This window comes from Hippopotamus amphibius, chromosome 7, assembly GCF_030028045.1.
Source record: "Hippopotamus amphibius kiboko isolate mHipAmp2 chromosome 7, mHipAmp2.hap2, whole genome shotgun sequence".
In the NCBI taxonomy this organism is placed as follows: domain Eukaryota; kingdom Metazoa; phylum Chordata; class Mammalia; order Artiodactyla; family Hippopotamidae; genus Hippopotamus; species Hippopotamus amphibius.
In genome coordinates, this window is record NC_080192.1 from 15,199,962 (window position 1) to 15,219,069 (window position 19,108).

General features: G+C 44.2%; 1 protein-coding gene across 2 annotated transcripts in view; it reads right to left on the minus strand.

Moving 5' to 3' along the window:
- Window positions 1–19,108, minus strand: part of ABTB3 (ankyrin repeat and BTB domain containing 3) — a 298,989-nt gene that overhangs the window by 116,037 nt on the left and 163,844 nt on the right. For both annotated transcript variants that reach the window (XM_057741445.1, XM_057741444.1), the window contains exon 2: window positions 2,905–3,054. In XM_057741445.1, coding sequence (XP_057597428.1) covers window positions 2,905–3,054 — 150 coding nt within the window. The remainder of the gene's footprint in view (window positions 1–2,904; window positions 3,055–19,108) is intronic.

Here is a 19,108-nt window from a genome sequence, read left to right on the forward strand (position 1 = left end):
CCAATGTGGCTTATCCACGTACTTCTGCGCACACGTTCTTCGGGGCTGACTTAGTGAACATAGGGAAACTATTTGTAATTAGCAGCACCCATATGTGTGCCGACAATTCCTATGCGAAAGTCGACATTTGACGACAAAGACAGCGTTTAATTTACAGAACAAATTGTCCTTAAAAACAATTACGTGGCAAGCCACTCCTGCAGGCTGCCTGTTTAGGTGAAGCGCAGATTTGTTTAGCAAATCCTCTCCTCCAAGAGAAGCACCAGATTTGAGTAGGGCCCCAGCCCAGGTGCTAGGAGGGGCCCTTAAAATATCCCAGAACAAATTTTTGAGACCCCAGAGAAGAATGTGTGGGGGCCTATTCCCAGGTTGCAACCACACAGACATGAACCAACCCTGTAGCCAGATTTGGCCTTTCCAAGGACATGGGCGTGTCTTGGAAATTTGCAGAGTTCCAAACAATGTGGCATTTCTTCTTTGAGATATTTCCCCAAGGGAGCTGCTTGGACTGGCTACATCTGAAACCCTAGGGAGCTGTTAAAATGCAGACAGCTCCTTATCCTGTTCCAATTGTTGTAGATATCTCAAAATACCCTTCACACACACACTACCTCGAAACAATGGGTCATCAGAGCTGCTGCTAGATCTTGTTCTTTAATGTTCTAATAAAAAAGGCATAGGGTTATTATATCACAGTTCAGGTAAAAATATATTGATAACTGTATTTTAATTATAAGTACCTTCCTTTATAAACGTATACACTTTATTTTTTGCATTTAAAAATATTATTCTGCGGCTTCCTAGGTGGCACAGTAGTTAGGAATCTGCCTGTCAATGCAGGGGACACGGGTTTGATCCTTGCTCCAGGAAGATCCCACATGCCGTGGAGCAACTGAGCCCGTGCGCCACAACTATTGAGCCCATGTGCTGCAACTACTGAAGCCCAAGCGCCTAGAGCCCGTGCTCCGCCACAAGAGAAGCCACGGCAATGAGGAGCCCGTGCACCACAATGAAGAGTAGCCCCCACTCACCGCAACCAAAAGAAAGCCTGTGCACAGCAAAAAAGACCCAACACAGCCAATAAAATAAATAAATAAATAAATAAATAAATAAATTTATTAAAATATATATATATATTATTCTGAGGCAAGGTCCACAGGCTTCATCACATTGCCAAAGGGGCCCATGGCAAAAGTTTAAGAACAATCGTATGACTGACCAGTGGCTGGAAGACCCTGTAATCAGAGGCATCTCATGACTTTGGGGGTTTGATGGGAATGGAAACATAATTTCCAAATTCAGTTGCCAGGAAAGTAACTCTAGTAACCATTAGGACCCCCTATGACTTGAATGAGCTGTTTCCCTTTTCAGAGGTGCAAGGGAGGATGCCTGTCCTGGGTGTACAGGGAATTCTTGGGAAGAGGCACAAGTTGCTTTATGGGTCCTGAATTCTTTTATAGTTCAGAATTTTCTAGAATTTCACACCAACTCATATTTTAACATATTCTAGCATTTCTGAGATCAATGCTCCAGTCCCATCTGGAACTGACAAAAAGCTATGTCATTTGACAATCAATTCTATCATAAGTAAATACAGTTTTATTTTCCTCTGGTTGGCCAGATTCAGAGAGCACAGGTCTGAATTAGGGGATGTATAAGCATGGCACCCATTGCTCAAACTTGGGACACTTCAGCCCCCTCCTCTCCACCTTTCTGCCCCTTTCTCTCACTCTTTCTCTCTCTTACCCTCTCTGTCTCTCTCTTTCTCTCTGTCTCTCTCTTTCTTCATATTTCCCAAGGGCCTACTATGTGTATTCTTGGTGTTGGGATTACAACATTGAACAAAATGAATATCTCTTCTCTCCATGAGAATATGTTCTAGTAGCAGAAAATAGACAATTTTTAAAAAATTAATGAGTCAACTATAAAGTGTGTCTAGGGGGAAGGAGGGAGGGGAATGGTTGCTAATAGTTATCAGATTTCTTTTTGGGGTGATGAAAATGTTCCAAAATTGACGGTAGTTAAGGTTACATAATTGGTAAATATACTAAAAGCCACTGAATGATGATACACTTTAAGTAGGTGAACTGAATATGAATTACATCTCAGTGGAGCTGTTATTGAAAAACAAAAAAATATAGAGTATGTCATAGGGTAACAGCTGGGGAGGAAGGTAAAGCAGTGAAGAGGGATGAGGGTTCTCAGGGTGTTATAATTTTAAATAGGGTGGTAAGGGAAAGCTTCATTAAGGGGTAACATTTGGGTGCGACTTGAAGGTGATGACGGAGAAAGCTATGTGGCTATCCGGAGGAGGAGAGTGGTTCAGGAAGAGGAAGAGTATGTGCAAAGGCTCTGAGGTATGCCTGCTATATTCAAGGAACAACAGGGGCCAGTGTGGCTGAGTTAAGTGGGCCTCAGGAGAGAATGGAAGAAGTCTGAGGGATGCAGGTGGGGGAGCCTGGATGCAATTCTGAGGACTCCGGCCTTTCCTATGGATCAGATGGGGAGCCAGTGGAGCATTCTGAACAGAGGAGAGGTGTGATCCCACTGTGGAAATTAACAACATTTACAGGATTTACTGTGTGCGAGGCACCGTGGGGAACCCCTCTATGGGCATTAGCTTGCTGAATCGCCAAACTACACTGTAAGTGAAGTATTATCATTTTCTTCTATTTTATAAAAAAGGAAACTGAGGCTTAGAAAAGGGTAGGAACTTGACCTACATTAGAGGCAGAGCCAGGAACTTTACCAGCCTGCCCAACTCCAGAGCTGTTGCTGACGCCATGGCCATCAGTACTGATTTGTGTACATAGCAGGTGCTCACTAAAAGGAATCACCTGCTGGTTACAAAGCATTGTCCTGAGCGCAGTCAGCCCCTTGGTGAGAGAACCAGCATCCACTTACTCAGTTCCGCGATGCTGCCCACGCGGGTGGCCAGCAAGGATTGCTCGATGGTCCTCAGCTCAGACTGACTGAACATGGGCAGCTCTCCCGGCTTGCTGGTCCTCTGTGGGTCTCGGTGAAGGTTCAGGCTGTCTGGCAGGCAGAGCACTCCTGCAGTTGGTGGGGAGAGAGAGTGAAAGGAAAATAGATTGTTATTTTTCAGTTAACCAAAGGAGGGGTGCAAAACCTCACACAGCCTTAAACCATACCAGGGCTGGTACTGCAAAGCTGACATGGCAACCAAGGCTCTGAATCCTCTTAGAAATGATGTCTAGCTCTTTTAAAAGGTCTCCTGCTGATTTTAACAAACATTTGTCTGTATGCACACATCTCCAAAGGACACAAAAGAAAATCATTTCCTCAGACCTGGCAGGGATTCCATCCACTCAGAGATACCTCTTGAGAACCCAGTAGTCACCATCCCATTCTCTGTCCCAGAGGCAGCTGCTGCCCCGAACACCCTGGGGGAAGTCTCTGCTGGCAATCTTCTGAGGGCTTGATGTACTCGCCCAGCAAATGTAACTTTGGGTGGCTGGGCTGTTGTCTGCTAGACAAGGCTCTGGCTTTCTCCATAGAGTTATATGTCAGGAGCTAAAAAGTCCCCAAGGACTTTTGTAACTTGTATGGTGGATACCTGTATGGGAAATCCCTGGAATCCAATTATTTTCATCTTGTCCTTTCCATTCCATGAACATTTAGTGAGAATCTGAGAACTTAATTAGTTCGATTATTCAGAAATATTCACTGTTCCCATCATCTCCCCAACCTCCATAGGTACAGTGTGCTTTCTTGCTGCTTGACTTTTGGGCTTGATGAACTTTGGCCAAAGGTATATTAAGAGACATGATGGAACCAAAGGCCTGAAAAGAACCTGTGTGGCTGAACTTGCTCTTTTATGTTTTTGCCATTGTCATGAGAAAAACATGCCCTAGTTAGCCTGCTGGTCTAAGGAGGGTGAGAGACACACACAGCCGATCCAGTAACAATCTGCAGCTTAGAACTGCCCCACAAAAGCAAATGCGAATTTAATATGCCACTGGGGTTATTTGTTACTCAGCATTATTATGGTGATAACTAACAGTTACACCTACCAAGTGTCAATCACTGAGAAGAAAATGAACAAGGCAGGCATTATGCTAAGTTAGGGGCTGAGGATACAGTGATGAACAGAATACACATACTCCCTGTTCTCAGTGGGCTCAGAGTCTAAGTGAAGGAGATGGACTGTTACACACATAACCACGAAGCCATGTGATACGTGGTGTGTGGTAAGAGAAGATGAGGACTAAAGGCATATCTTGGTAGGGCCCTGAACAAAAGTAGCTGTCAATAAGTAGGAAGCACTTATTGAGTGCCTACAGTATTCCCAATCCTGCTAGGCATTTTGGAGATGGAAAAGAAGCAGAAGGCTTCTTTATTCAAGAATAAACTCACTGGAGAAACAAGACTACCAATGACAAAAAAACTGGGGTACGATAAAGCAATATGAACACACAGGTGCTGAATTATTTAAGCCAACTGTCAGGGTGAGGGACAGACAGAACGCAAAAGTCAAAATTCAAGTCCACTCCTCACCCTGTTCGAACCACAAAAACTCGGCAAACGAAGGCTCCTCCTTTGAAGATGGGCAGGCATGAGGCGGCACCCATCACACACCTCCTCTGGCCCCTGCTGCCTAATCAGTGGCTCTAGCCACACTGAACCAGTCACTTGTTCTGAATGTTTCACCTTCACACCTACGAGGCTGACGTGGTAGAGAAGGCAATCATAGTAGATTTTTTTTTATGAATAATGAATAAATGGATGAACAATACGAATGACATTCAATTTTAATGATTTTAATGTTCCTATAATTAGGAAGCTGGTCAAGTAAGTTTCTGAGATTGTTCTCTAACCATTGTTTTTCAAAAATTTTGGACTCAACAAAAATGCATTTTACTAATTAAACTTAAAAACTTTTGCACAGCAAAGGAAGCCACAAACAAGATGAGAAAGACAACCCTCAGAATGGGAGAAAATATCTGCAAATGAAGCAATGGACAAAGGATTAATCTCCAAAATATATAAACAGCTCATGCAGTTCAATATCAAAAAATAAACAACCCAATCAAAAAAAGGGTGGAAGACCTATGTAGACATTTCTCCAAAGAAGACATAAAGATAGCCAGCAAACACATGAAAATATGCTCAACATCACTAATTGTTAGAGAAATACAAATCAAAACTATGAGACATCACCTCATACCATGACTGTGGTGAATGGCCATCATCACAAAATCTACAAACAATAGATGCTGGAGAGGGCGTGGAGAAAAGGGAACCTTCTTGCACTCTTGGTGGGAAAGTAAATTGACACAGCCACTATGGAGAATAGTATGGAGGTTCCTTAAAAAAACTAAAAATAGAACTACCATGTGACCCAGCAATCCTACTACCGTGCATATATCCAGAGAAAATCATAATTCAAAAAGACACATGCACTCCAATGTTCACTGCAGCACTATTTACAATAACCAGGACATGGAAACAACCTAAATGTCCATCAACAGAGGAATGGATAAAGCAGATGTGGTACATATATACAATAGAATATTACTCAGCCATAAAAAGGAAAGAAATTGGATCAATTGTAGAGATGTGAATGGATCTAGAGACTGTCAGAGAGAATGAAGTAAGTCAGAAAGAGAAAAATAAGTATCGTATATTAATGCATATATGTGGAATCTGAAAAAATTGGTATAGATGATCTTATTTACAAAGCAGAAATAGAGACACAGACATAGAGAACATACGGATACCAAGGGGGAAGGGAGGGGTGGGATGAATTGGTAGATTGGGGTTGACATAGTATATACACTATTGATATAGTATATACAGTATTGATACTATGTATAAAATAGATAACTAATGAGAATTCACTGTAAAGCACAGGGAACTCTACTCAGTGCTCTCTGGTGACCTAAATGGGAAGAAAATCCAAAAAAGAGCAGATATATGTATACATATAGTTGATTCACTTTGCTGTACAGTAGAAACTAACACAACATTGTAAAGCAACTACACACCAATAAAATTTTTTAAAAGCTACAAAAAAAAAAAAGAATGTATTTTACATCATGACCTGGTATACGCACACACATACACAATCATCACCACCATCACTGCTACACATACTTTTCATGTTTTCCATGAAAGAAACTCACAGAAAATAATACTGATCTTCACTATGTAAGAGGTACTCTCAACTTTTTTCTTTTCACTTCTTTTCTATCTTATTAATAAAAAATGCCGTATGCAGCACCAGAAGTGATTTAATGGCTCACTAGTGGGTCATGACCGGCAGTTTGAAAAACACTGTGGGCTAGGCCAGTTCACAACTTGGCATTAATTGGACAATACAGATTGACGATTTAATGGACACTACTTGGAGCTGGGCTGGGCTCCACACTGGACGCAGAGATGGCTGAGAGGCAATCCCTGCACTTCAGGAACCCTCAGCTTTTTAGGAAAGACAAGACCTTCGCAGAAATGCCCATCATCCAAGGCCGGCCTCCTGCTTGTCCTTTTCTCTTAACAGCTGAGTCATCCCCTGATCATTCCAGGCAGGGACACCCTGAGTCATCCTTGCTTCATCCTGTTTGCTCACCTGCCCAGACACTTGGTCAGAGGCCAAGTAGCTGTTGCCATGGTAATGGATGTTGGGCCAGTCCCTGATCTGACACCTCTGATGTTCCTGACTCTAATTCAGAGATTTACTACCCATAAAAGTGCTCATGGCAAATGACATCAGATGACCATGACCCAGTGTGGTTAAGTGACCCAAGTTTCAGGGGATGGGGCCCTCCACTGCGGGAGAGGGTAGTGGTCCAGGGCTTCACAGTAAAGGAGACCTGCGGGTGAGCCCTGAATGTCAAGGAGGATGAAGTTCTCTAATGAACAGTACAAATGGCCCTGCCATGTGCTCAAAGGATTGCTTTCTTGGTAATTGTATTATGTGCAGCAACTTCTTATCCCAGGCCTGCATCTGAAACATTGCTTCACGTACAGGTTGAGAGGCAAGCAAATGGTACTTGGAGTCTAGAACCCAGAGCATCAGTCCTGGCTCTGCCACTTCTCGCCCATGTTTATTTAATCTTGGGCAGGTCACAGAGCCTTTACGGACCTCAGTTTCCTCTTCTATGAAATGGGAGCAACAGGAATGGCGTGCCTCCCTCATGGTGCTGTTGGGGGTGGGGGATGAAATGAGACAATGTGCACTAAATGCACGAAATGTACTAAAGTACTTTGTAGGTGCTGAGCACTAGTAGGCGCTCAACATATGTTAACTGAGATGAAAGTCAGTTTATGAGTGTAAGCCCAGCTTTGGACTATTTATGCTTCATCATCATAATAAACAATTTCCCTCAGAAGTTTTCCTCCTTCTTTTAGAGGGTTATGAAATTTAAATGTGAAAATATAATTATTCAAAGACGCTTTGAAAGCTAGAGTGCTGGGATTTGGCAAATCTATAATTGATCTATTAGGCAAAGATTATGTACCAGGGTTTTCCTTTTTTCTTTTGCTTTGAGGACTCTATATGGGGTACACATATAAACTAGAGTCATTTATTTTTTGTATACAAATCAACTAGGTCATTAAGAAGGTCCCAGAATCATATTTTAGTGTTAGATGCAGGCCTGAGTTTTGGACTACTCATCAGTTTCCATGATTGGAGCCAAGGACAGCCACAGCTTGGTGATTAAGACTCAAGTTTAAAAACAGGGGGAAGCTTGGAGAGCAGGTGATCACAGGGGAGGGGCCACTACGTTGAAGGGGTCATGGTCTTACTGAAATATATTACTTTGGGGTGGGTCTCACATTTGTCTAAGGGGAAATCCATTCACATTTACAAAGCCGTTGGAAGCATTACAAGATGACGACTCAAAGCCTTTGAATGTCCACATTTCCAGCCATAACCAACCTGGGACTGACTGGCTGTAGGTGGGACAGAGGGGCCAGGCATGACCACGGGCTCTTGACAGAGCCAGGCTGCAATGCTGCTCCAGTTCCCTGGGCAACCTGGACAAAACACTTCCCAGATCCCCAGTCAGCTTCCGTGTCGGCAAAGGGGGGTTAAAATATCCACTTCATCAGTTTATTGTGGTGATTAAACAAGAAATATTTAAGGCCTCCAGCCTATAGTAAGCATCTACTAAACGGCCTGTTCCCACAAATGTGCAGTTTTGTTTATTTAATGTCTGGATTCAAATAGTCTTGCAGATCATCTTCCCAAAATTTTGTGCAACTAGAGACAGACAATTTTTTGGTTAGGTCATTTAGAACAGAAACGATGAGAACTGCTCCTCTGGGTGGGCCCCTGGACCAACCACATCTGGCATTCTGTCTCCCATGGGGGCGATCAGGGCGATTCTGCCTCCCTGAAGGCTGTCCTTCCTATATGCCTAGGATGGCTCCTTGGCAAATATAACCATGCCCTCCTTTCCCTCCTCTTAGCTTTTCTCTGTGTCTCCATTCTATTATTGGACCAGGATGTTATTTACCCACCAAAAGAAGACCAAATAAGACAGCCAGCAGCACTGATCCATTCTCCCCTTGATGTTGATGGTGGTGATGGAGGAGGAGGAGGCTACGTAGGTCTTGGCACCCTGGACCCAGGCTGGGGTTCTGTCTTGTCTGTCTCTGGCTGTGAGAAGGGAACAGACTCTCCTACATCCTGCTTGCCAAGCTAGGCTTTGTTTTCTGCTAAGTTATCCCCAGAATTTAAAGTGGAGAGTCCTGGCACCAGTCCCAGCTTTAAGAAATGGGAAGGAAGCAGCTGGGGTGCAGCAGACCAGAGCTCGACCTGGCACCAGACAGACCTGGCCAGGTTCAGATTCCCTCCCTGCCGCCTCCCAGCTGTGTGGCCTGGGGCTCACGACTTGGTTCCTCTGAGCCTCTGTTTCTCCCTCTCTAACATGTTTGATACTATCTACCATCCCAGCACGGTTGGGAGGCCATAAGGGGATAACCTACACGGACAATCTGTCACAGAAAAGGGGGTCGATAAATGTCTGCTAATAATGCAAGTGAAGTTCTTTGAAGGTAAAGATTTAGGAATTCAATAACACGGTGCCAGAGGGCTTTCTCTTACTGTTCAATTTATTAAGAAACAAGATAGGAATTTATCAGGTTTTTTAAAATGTCTGCACAATCAGCTTGGAAATTCCTTTTTATTTTAAGAGACTTGGCAGTGGGAATCAAATGCAGGACTGGCCTGGCGAGCACATTTATCTGTGAGAGGCATGCCCTACTCCAATTAGGGTACACCCAGACCTGGGTTCTTTTTTCTCCCTCCATAATGAATTACATTCAAAGGGAAAGTTCTTAGGAAGTCTGAAGCCAAACCATCAAAAGAAATAAGAGGTAGAAAACACAACGCTGGAGAATTTCCAGGAATGGGTTCAAGAGCATGGCCAACCGTCGAGGCTGAAGTACACAGGAGGAATAAGCATGCCGACCTTAAAAGACTATGAAGATATCTGTAGATCATTCATTCATTCAACCACCAACACTGAGCACCACAAAGACAGTGGGACACATTTCTCTTCTCAAAGGCTCCCGGTGGGCAGGGGAGACAGACCCCCCACCAACTGACTCACTATGGGAGAAACACCAGCGCAGAGGTGTGCGTGAGGTTCCCATGGAGCACAGGGAGTGAACCCAAGTTGGCCTGGGAGCTTCAGGGCAGCTTCCCAGGGGAGCTTAGAGGACCTGGGGGAGCAGACGTCTTACAGTGGAGTTGAAATAGTGTGGTTTCTGGAGCCTGAATGAATGCTCAGGTTGAATCGCACCTGTGCTACTTCACAGCCACATCACCCAGGGATGCTATTTAGCCTTCCTGTACCTCCGTTTCCTTGTGAATAAAATGGTCACTGTATGATCCTCATAAGGCCACTGGGAGATCAAATGAGTTAATACATGTAAATCTTGGACCCTATAAATAGCTCAACAAACGTGAGGATGGTGATGAAGGTGATGGCGATTAGAGAGGGACATTCCAAGGAAGAGCGACGGCCCAGAGGTATGTGCTCTGCATGTAAGAGTGGCTGGAACAGAGGGTACAAGACGGGAACAGAGGGTGCAGAAGTTGGGAGAGGACCTAGACTGGGAGGCAGGGATGCACCATGGAGGGCACTGGACCAAAAATGATTTGACTTAAAAACTAAACCTTTACCTTCCAGCTACCCTGTTTCTCTCTCTTCCCTTTTCTCAGCTGAAATTCTAGAAAGAGTGGTCGACACCCACTATGTCCACTTCTTCCTTTCCCTCATTATCTCTATACCTATTATCTCCATTTTTGGTAGGTGACAAGCAAGTTCAGGTTCATCCTTCAAGGTCCAACTCAGATGTCATTTTTGAGATCCCAAGACTCAAAGAAGTTCCTGTTCTTAGGAAGCCCTTGGTCTGGAGAGGAAGACCCCGAGACAATAAGAAAACTGTACCTGGTGTGCCTGCTGGGCTCTGAGGCAGAGAGGCAGGGACAAGGTGTGTGTGGGGGGGTGTCACAAAGGAGGAAGTGGCTCAAGGTGACCCCACAGGCGGCCTCCCCACATAAGCCAGATGCAGCCAGCTTTCCCTTGCAGTCAGCTCAGGGGTGAAGGGGGCTAATTAAAGTCTGGGTCAGGGAATGTCAGCCTAAAGCAGGGCACAGAGGCAGCCACGCTGTTATTAAGGCATTGAACACGGTACACGGCACACAGGGACAGTGGGGCGATGGTGTGTCTCTGACACTGGCGGCATAAATAAGAAAATCTGCAGAAAAACAAAGGAAAAATACTCTGTTTATTCATTCATTCAGTGAGTACTAGCTGAGCACCTACTAGGTGTTAGGTACAGTTCTAGGTACTGAGGATCCAGGAGCAAAATACTCGAAATCCTTGCCATCTTGGTATGTGTGTTCTAAATACATAGTTAGAATATACAGCCAATTGGGTGGTAAGTGCCATGGAGAGAAACAGAGCAGGAAAGGAGGATGGGAGTGCAAGGTGGGGTAGCGGGGTCACACGGAGAAGGGGACATTCAAGGAGACACTTGAAGGAAGTGAGCATGGGAGCCAGGCTGATATCCTGGGGGGAGAGCAGGGGGGATGGTAAGGGCGAAGGTCTGAGGGGATGGGCTTGGCTTGTTGGAGGAAGGAGCACAGAAAGTAAGGGGAAAGCAGTAGGCGATAAGGCCAGAGAAGTGGTGAGGGCGGACTGGGTGGAGTCTTGTAGGCGACTCTGGACTTTAGCTTTTACTCTGAGCAAGGTGGCAGCCACAGGAGGGTTTGGAGAAGAGGAGGGATGTGACCTGACCTTTTTGGGGGTCTGTAGGGAGAGGCCAGGGCAGAACCAGAGTAGTTATGGTGGAGATGGTAGAAAAGTGAAGGAGGGGACTTCCCTGGTGGTTCAATGGTTGAGACGTCGCCTTCCAATGCAGGGGGTGCGGGTTTGATCACTGGTCGGGGAGCTAAGATCCCACATGCCTTGCGGCCAAAAAACTAAAACATAAAACAGAAGCAATATTGTAACAAATTCAATAAAGACTTAAAAAATGGTCCACATCAAAAAAAAAAAAATCTTAAAAAAAAAAAGGAGGAAAAAAAAAAAGTGAAGACAAAGCCGATGGAGTTGCTAATTGGATGTAGGGTCTAAGAAAAAGAGGAGGCAAGAACAAGTCCAAGGTTTTTGACCTACATGATTGAAAGGAGGGATTTACCATTTACTGAAATGGGGAACACTGCAGGAGAGTCGAGGTTGGGGAAAAGATCAGGAGTTTGTTCTGGCCTTTGACACCCATTGGACACCCACGTGCAGATATCGTGCAGGCTTTCCTGCGCTCTCTCCTTATGTACTGTGATGTAAAGCCTTGTCATGTAAGCCCCACTGCGGTTTGTGCTTCCCACCCCTCCCCCCTTTCCTCTTCCCTGTCACCAGCAAGCATGGGTAAATATCTTTACAAGATTTGTTACCTCCTGTGTCCTCCCTCCTCTCCCAGGGTTCTGCCTTTCTAGCATTATCCTTGCAACTTTCCCCACAGAGCTCTGAGCTACATCCATCTCGCAGGGGCTTAAGAGGAAAAAGAAACTCATTTTCCCAGTTTTCTAATCTCTGTAGTGAAGTGCACCTGGGGCCCTAAGGGCTTGTGAGTATCTGCTCTGGTCCCTGACGCCTCCTAAGAGGTATTTTTAACCTGCAGCTAGGTCGTGCATAGCTGTGGAAATGTCAGAGGTTGATCAGATTTTGAAGGTCGTCTGGCTCCCAGGACCATGGACTGTGGCCGTTTGGAAGTTCTCTGAAAAACGTCTGTCTCTCTTGTTTGCCTATGTAGCAGTGGCACTCACGGGCATAGTTTCATGTGGTGGTGATAACACTCAGCCCATTTCTGATAGAGGGGTGTTAAAGTCTCCAACAATCAGAATGGATCTATCTATTTCTCCTTGCACTTCTATCAGTTTTTGCCTCTTCTTTTACAAGATATGTTGAGGCTATTTTGAGCTGTTTCTTTCCCAGGTTAATTTCAATTCTGAATCATTATGTATTTGAATATGGTTCAACTATTGAAGGTGATCACACTAGAAAAAGAAGGAAGGAAATGATAGGCGACAGGAGTGGTAAGGAGATATTTATCCATTTAAGAGACTTTCTGGATTCATTATTTAAATACACAGTATGTGCCCTGCAACAAAATTAGCTGTACCCTTCACTGTTGCCAACTGTCCAATTCTACTGTGTCTCGTGGAGACTTCCTTACTAAACACAAGTTGAATTAACGATGAGTCCTGGATAGAGTTCTCGATGGAAAAGAAAGATTAGTACATTTTAAAGAAAGGTGTTAATGATACATTAGCACTCCACTGAGAATTTCTCCCTGATAGAGAAAGTAAAGGGGGCTGGAAAACGGATTTCACAGCAGCTATCAGAACATTTTATGCCAAGGACAAATATTCACCCATTTGTCATCCCCGGGATGTCTAGAAACCATTTCCAGGTAATTGCGAGGGTACCTTCTACAGTGAAAGTCTGTGTATTTGGCAGGATTCCAACTGGAAATCTCTTTCCAGTGGAACTTCTGCAGAGTAAGAGCATGAAGATCATTTATATTCATAACAAAGGCCCCCAAGGACTGTAAGATCCTGAATCACCCAAGAAAGATTAAATCATGTTCAACCGAGCTTTAGGGTTAAGTATATTTAATTGTATTCTAAGTCTTCAAAGACTGATTATCTTTAACTAAACAGCCTGGTGACTATAGACTTATCACTTATTTGATATGATATAGTGAGGAACTATTCACTAGGATCTTTAATAAGTTGAAATACCCGATGGCCGACCACACAGAATGACAGAGGTGTGTGTGTGTATGTGTGTGTGAGTCTACAAGTGTAGAGGAGATTAGGCCAACATTTTGAGATCTGGCTAAATGCTGCTGTTAACATAGTGTAGATGTTAATAGCACATAAAAGCATAAATCTGCCATTTGCAGCCGTGCATGTGTACGGTGATATAAATAACTAATAGGGCTTTCACAATCCATCAAAAATACAAAGAATACTAAATTGGCTTTTAAAAACATCAGAATCCCATTAGGCCAAAAACTCAGCAGCTGATTACAGAGCAAAATCAACCTCAAGAGGACTCTAAATTCTCATTTGTTACTGCTGTTAAAAGGTACTGCACTTTCGACAAGGCCATGGGCCCCTGGGGAAGAAAGCTCACGGTCCTTGCTGGTGTAAAGGGGCCCTATCCAGCTATACTTCTGGATAAGGATGCTTCCAGGGAGCTGCTTCCTCCTAGTACCTGTTCTGGGAGCTCTGGCAAGAAATATATGATGTAGCCCAGATATAACTCAATGTATTTTTATTATGGCTCCCTCCCCCCAAGAAGTCTTTTTGGACATTTTTTTCCCTCCCCACCCCCACCTCCACTATATTCACCATGTCTTTTATGTCTACATTCTGATGCTTTGACATCTGAGGCCTTGCTGACCCTGGATGGTCTGGCCTTCCTTGGGTTAGCCAGTTCCTAGAGACAGCAAACAACTTGCTAGTGAATGTGCTTTCCAAATGCAAACCGATCAATCCAGAGCCCATACTCACAATCACCTCCTTAACACTCCAGACCAGTACCCACCAACCCTAATCACCACCACCCCCTGCCCCCCGTCAGGTACCAGAACAATTAGAGACAGTCCCTCCGCCCCAGAGCCCGCTGAAACTAGCCAATCCTAAATCTGCTTACCCTGCCTTGCCAGTTCCTTTGCTTGGAAACCACAATAAAAGGTCTTTCCCATGTTATCCCCTCTTCCTCTGCCTCCTGACCGCCCCCCCCCCCCCCGGTGCTTCCCTGTGTCCCCTGCCCCCTACTCCACCAGGGTCTGGCATGCCCCCTCCTCTTGGGAACTGAGAGTGACAGACTATGTTTTCAATGCCGATCGTCTCCTGATCTGTTGGCCTCCCTGATTTTCTACTAACATAGTACACTGTAAAACATTCCACCCCATGAAATTTTAATAACAACAATACACTGTGTATCTGTTTATGTATTGGGCCGTTTGGAGGGTCGCAAACCATTGTAATCCCTAAGGGCTTTTTTTGTCCCCAAGAACCAATTTTCACTCCCTTGGCTCTATATTGCCCTCACTGAAAACCCACAGCGAACCAAACTGTACCGCATGTGAGAATAACTTAGAGAGTTTTAAAAAGTACTGACACCCGGAACCCACCCCAGACCAATGAAATCAGAATCATCGGGGCAGGGCCCAGGCATGGGTATTTTTTTTAGCATTCTCCCCAGTGATTCTCATGTGCATCCAGGTGGAGAACCTCTGAATTAACCCAAATCACAGTTGTTCCCCCCAACCCCCCTTACCCGGCCTCACACACCACATTTACTTTTACAGATAAGAAGAACCACAGGAAAAAACCAAATGACTCAGGGCTCCGTGGCACTTGCATACCTCTGAGAGCTCTATCCTGGCTGGTGGCATGAATTTGGTATTTATGTGTGGACATGTGCTGGACAATTGGGTTTTTTTGTTTTTTGTTTTTTCTTTTTAAAATTGAAGTATAGTTGATTTACAATGTTGTGTTTGTTTTGGGTGTACAGCAAAGTGATTCAGTTATACATACATATATATCTATTTTCTCAGATTCTCTTCCCTTATAGGGTATTACAAAATATTGATTATAGTTCCCTGCGTTATACAGTAGGTCCTTGTTGCTTACCTATTTTATATATAATAGTGTGTCTATGACAATTGTTATAACCATCTGTAGTAGGTTGAAGGGTGGCCTTCAAAAGAGAAGTCTGAGTCCTAACCCCAGGACATCTTTTATTTGTTAAGAGGGCCTTGCAGATGTAATTCAGGATCTCAAGATGAGATCATCCTGAATTTAGGTTGGGCCCTGAATCCAATGATGTATCCTTATAAGAAATGGCAGAGGGCCCCTTGAGACACAGAGACATAGGGGAGAAGGCCATGTGAAGACGGAGACAGACTGAAGTGGTGGGTCTACAAGTCAAGGAAGACCAAGGATGGCCAGCAGCCGCCAGGAGCTGGGGACGAACACATTTCTCTCACAGTTGCTTTAAACCACCCAGTGTGTGGTAGTTTCTTACAGTAGCCTTAGGACTAACTGCCTTCCCCATTAATGATTTTAAATGTCTCCTACTGCTTAGAGCAAAGTCTTAAGCCCATCACCTCCCTCTCCACTCTAACCTTCAGTGGCTCCCCACTGCCTAGAGGATGAAATGGAAACTTCGGCACCAGGCATTTAGACAGCTCTGCTACCTTTACCTAACCTGGCTGTCCAACTGAATTTCATACCACTCCCAAAGTGACAGAGGGACTCGCTCTCCTTGATATGACTCCCCACATCCACGCCTGCTCCCATGGCTCGTCCCATCCAGAACGCCCTACCCTCAGCTTTCCACAGGGAGCGAGTCCCCCTTTCTTCAAGGCACAATGTAAACGCCACTTCCTTCAGCAGCTGCCCTAGTCTCCCCACGTGTCTGGGACCCCCACCTCTTCCCACGGCAGGGTGAGGTATGGAACTTCCACATCCATTCAGTGCGGTGGCAAGAGAATCATGATACTGATGAGAAACAATGGTTCAGATTGTATACGGCACTTGCTAGGAGCCAGGCACTATTCTAAGCGCTTCACATGTATTAACTATTTTATTATTTTTTATTTATTTGGCTGCACTGCATGGCTTGTGGGATCTTAATTCCCGACCAGGGATTGAACCCAGGCCCTTGGCAGTGAAAATGCAGAGTCCTAACCACTGGACTGCCAGGGGATTCTCATATTAACTACTATTTTAATCCTTACAACACCCTTCTGCGGTTGGTGTTATTGTTGTTGTTCTTAGCTTACAGATGACACACACACTCTCTCTCTCTTTCTGTCTCACATTCACAGTTGTCCATCCTTCTGTTTAGTGTGTGTGTGTGTAATTGAGTGCCTTCTCATACAAAGGTTTGTGCCACAGAGGAAAATGACACACATTCTGCCCGGGAGCAGTTTCTTGACAGATGTGATACCCATTTTGAAAATTTGTGTTCTGTTATTTAGAACCATGAGTGGTGAAACCACAGTCATCAAAGCTGGGAAGCCTTTGACACCACTAAATCCACCTCCTCCCAGTCAGCACAAGCATTTTCTGAGCACCTCCTACATTCCAGGCCCTGGGAATGAGATGGTGAAGCCACAGTTGCTCATTATGAGAGCTTTTTGTTAAACTCTTTATTTCAGAGATGAGAAAACACAGGTTTACCCAGAGAGGTTAAATAACTCTCCTGAGGTCACACTAACTTGGTTTAATCCCCTTCATGGATAATGAAAACTCACTTTCAGTTCCAGAGATGAGTAACCAATTAAAAATTTTTTTTTAATTGAAGTATAGTTGATTTACAATGTTGTACTAGTTTCAGGTGTACAGCAAAGTGATTCAGTTTTCTTTATGTATATATATAGATTCTATATATGTATACATATATGTATATATATGTGTGTGTATATATATATGTTCTTATTTCAGATTCTTTTCCACTATAGGTTATTATAAGATATTGAATATAGTTCCCTGTGCTATACAGTAGGAACTTGTTCATCTATTTTATATATACTAGTATGTATCTGTCAATCCTAAACTCCTAATTTAGCCCTACCCCCTTTCCTATTTGGTAACCATAAGTTTGTTTTCTATGTCTGTAAGTCTATTTCTGTTCGTAAATAAGTTCATTTGTATCATTTCTTAGATTCCACAAATAAGAGATATCATATGATATTTGCCTTTCTCTGTCTGACTTACTTCACTTCGTATGATTGCTAGGTCCTCCCATGTTGCTGCAAATGGCATCATTTCATTCTTTTTTTATGGCTGAGTAATATTCCAGATGAATTACCAATTTTGAAAGAATTAGCATATAATCCTATATTCATAATACCATGTGGTAGGCAACATCATGGTCCCCAGAGATGTCCACTTCCTAATCCCTTGAACCTGTGAATAAGGCAAGGGTAGAATGAAAGTTGCTAATCAAGTGATTTTAAGATTAGACTATCCTGGATTATCTAGTAGGTCCAGCGTAATCACAAGGGTCCTCAGATGGAGAAGAGGGAGGAAGAAGAGTCAGTGTCAGAGAGATGCAGTGTGAGAAAGACTGGACCAGCCACAGCCGGTCTTGAAGATGGAAGGGGGCCAGGAGGCAAGGAATGTGGGCAACCCTAGAAGCTCGAAAAGGCAAGGAAAGGGGTTTTCTCCTAGAGCCTCCGGAAAGGAACACAGCCCCGCTGACGTCTTAGTTTTGGCTCAGTGAGACTCATTTTGGACTCTGACCTCCCAAACTGTAAGAGAATAAATTTATGTTGTTTCAGGCCACTCGGCTGGTAGTAATTTGTTACAGCAGATACAGGAGACGAATTCTCCCTATCGTTAGACTGAGCCTTACAAAACTCCTCAGGATGCTGGGGGCCTGACAGAACCATTCTGAAATGAACATCATCTTTCTAGAAGTCCAGACGTCTAATTTCACTTTAAAATTTAGTACTATCTATTCTCAGTCTGGACACCTTCTCAGCCTTTGCCTTTTTCTCCTCTGGGTAAATCCCAGTGTTTAAGGCAGAAATAGAGATGACAAAAGAATGACATTTTTTCATAACTTTTTTCCTCAGTTCTTCCAGACACTTCTCTCTCTGCTTTTAGATCACTATCTCCGGCATTTTATTTTCAGAGATGCTCTTGGCGTTTATTCCTTGCAGCCCAATGAAGAAGGGACCTTGAGGGCTAGTGTTGCCCTCCCCATGGCCCCAGCCTCCTTGCGTTTTTTAGGTTTCTGTTTGGAGACTGTCTTCTGCTTTGGGGATGTACTCATGATTCAAGGTCCTCCTAATGTGGAGGGAAGGGAGAGGGGCTTACAGAGTGGGGCCAGGCTCTGTGTTCCGGTGTGAGAAGGGGGAATCACTCCTGCCCACTAGGGTCAGAGAGTTGAGGTGGGACCGAGCCACTTCCAGGAGAAGGAGGGATGCGTCCACCACTTCAAGGGAGGGAGATGGTGGCAAACGGCTCCTCTGGGGACTCAGAGAATAAGAGCATTGATTTTTCTGACACCGAAAAGCTGTCCTTCCTGGGAATGCGAATGACTGTGAGAAATGCCTCGTCATCTGGCATTCAACAAAATATTCCTGAAAACTTTCTAAGCGCCAGGTTTCATGCAGGGGGTATAGAAGATGATGGTGGCAGTGGTGATGGTAATGATGGCTATGATGATGGTGATGCTCATGTTGGCGGTGATGATGGGAGCTAAGATCCACCATGTGCCAGGCACTGTTCCAAGTACCTCTCATACACTCACATGTTTTATATCTTCAGGGGGTGGCCATGAAACATTTGCTAAATTAATGAATAGAAAATGACTTGGTCCCAACCATCCTAAGCTCACAACTAGGGGTAGGGGGTTGTAGAAAAGAAGTAAGGGAAGATGGGCGAGAGAAAATAGAAACAGAAACAATAATTGTGATAGAAAAAGACAGAGTCTTTTCCGAAGCCAGACTGCTGGGTTTAAATCCAGCTCTGTATCCTATTAACTCTCCAGCCAAATTAATGAACCTTTCTGTGCCTCAGTTTCCTCATTTGTAAAGT